Source organism: Solanum tuberosum, unplaced genomic scaffold (genome assembly GCF_000226075.1).
Source record: "Solanum tuberosum cultivar DM 1-3 516 R44 unplaced genomic scaffold, SolTub_3.0 scf00052, whole genome shotgun sequence".
In the NCBI taxonomy this organism is placed as follows: domain Eukaryota; kingdom Viridiplantae; phylum Streptophyta; class Magnoliopsida; order Solanales; family Solanaceae; genus Solanum; species Solanum tuberosum.
Genome location: NW_006238977.1, coordinates 632,159 through 633,093, shown reverse-complemented (window position 1 = coordinate 633,093; position 935 = coordinate 632,159). Strand labels below are relative to the sequence as shown.

Below are 935 nucleotides of genomic sequence, written 5' to 3'. Positions count from 1 at the left end.
AAGATTTTGTCTACTTATATTCATGTTTGTTTTTGTAACAGAACAACAAGTAAAGTCAATGCCTATTAATTCAAAAAACTAAAAGCCTTTTATCTTACCAACCAAAATTAATTTATTAGTAATTTTATACATACTTTATTCACAGAAATATTTCCTTAATCTCTCTATAGATTAATACATGAATCGTATTCATACCAAATACTTTTGATAGGTTTAAGCATTTTCCTTAATTTTCTCAACAAGATCGCGAACGACATCAATAGTAAGCGGCTTCTGATAATAATAATCAAGGCCAACATCCATGAATGATTTCTCCTCTTCTTCTTTTTTGCGAGAAGTCATTTCCACAATCAAGCTATCAACATGCATATCTCGAAGTTCCTTAGTTGCCTGCATAATATAGAAAATATTTCTAGTAGTTTTGTACTTGAATTACGTCTAAATTAAGATGTTTAAACAAAAATTGAATTACTATTTATAAAAGCATACTTGACGACTGTTCATTACTGGCATATCCAAGTCCATCATAATCATATCAAAGCATGCACAATTGTGATGAGCATGAACCGCTTCTTGATCATTTTTTGCCTCATGAGTTTCCACACCAAATTTTCTTAGAAGTTCTTTGGGGACCATTCGAACTACAATGTCATCATCTATTATAAGAGCTGTAAGTTTTTTCACCACTTTCGTGTTCAGTGAAGAAGACGATTGGAATGATGACATTTTTTCTGAGATAAAAAACTTAAATGTTTTATCTCGATAGTAGTCAAATAAGTTTGTCAGATATATGTATATTATATAGAGAAATTAACAAGTAACAATAATTTCTCATCAGTCACATTTGGCAAAGTACATTTAGAAGAATTACAACTAAGATTTTGGATCACCCTACTAGATATTTTCATTATTTATTTTTGTACTATATGTTAATA

General features: G+C 29.4%; 1 protein-coding gene across 1 annotated transcript; it reads right to left on the bottom strand.

The window, feature by feature from the left end:
* Nucleotides 1–213: 213 nt before the first annotated feature.
* LOC107059982 (two-component response regulator ARR22-like) lies at nucleotides 214–726 on the bottom strand. The gene is made up of 2 exons (XM_015307157.1): nucleotides 490–726; nucleotides 214–390 (listed from the first exon to the last, which is right to left on the bottom strand). Exons 1-2 carry the CDS (start codon nucleotides 724–726, stop codon nucleotides 214–216), a joined length of 414 nt encoding a protein of 137 aa, XP_015162643.1.
* Between the last annotated feature and the right edge of the window lie 209 nt (nucleotides 727–935).

Bases quoted from the DNA above. Each gene is read 5' to 3' on its own strand.
- LOC107059982 (XM_015307157.1), bottom strand. From the start codon at position 726: ATGTCATCATTCCAATCGTCTTCTTCACTGAACACGAAAGTGGTGAAA. The intron at 391-489 runs GTATGCTTTTAT...TATATTATGCAG, and splicing joins CAGTAATGAACAGTCGTCAA to GCAACTAAGGAACTTCGAGA.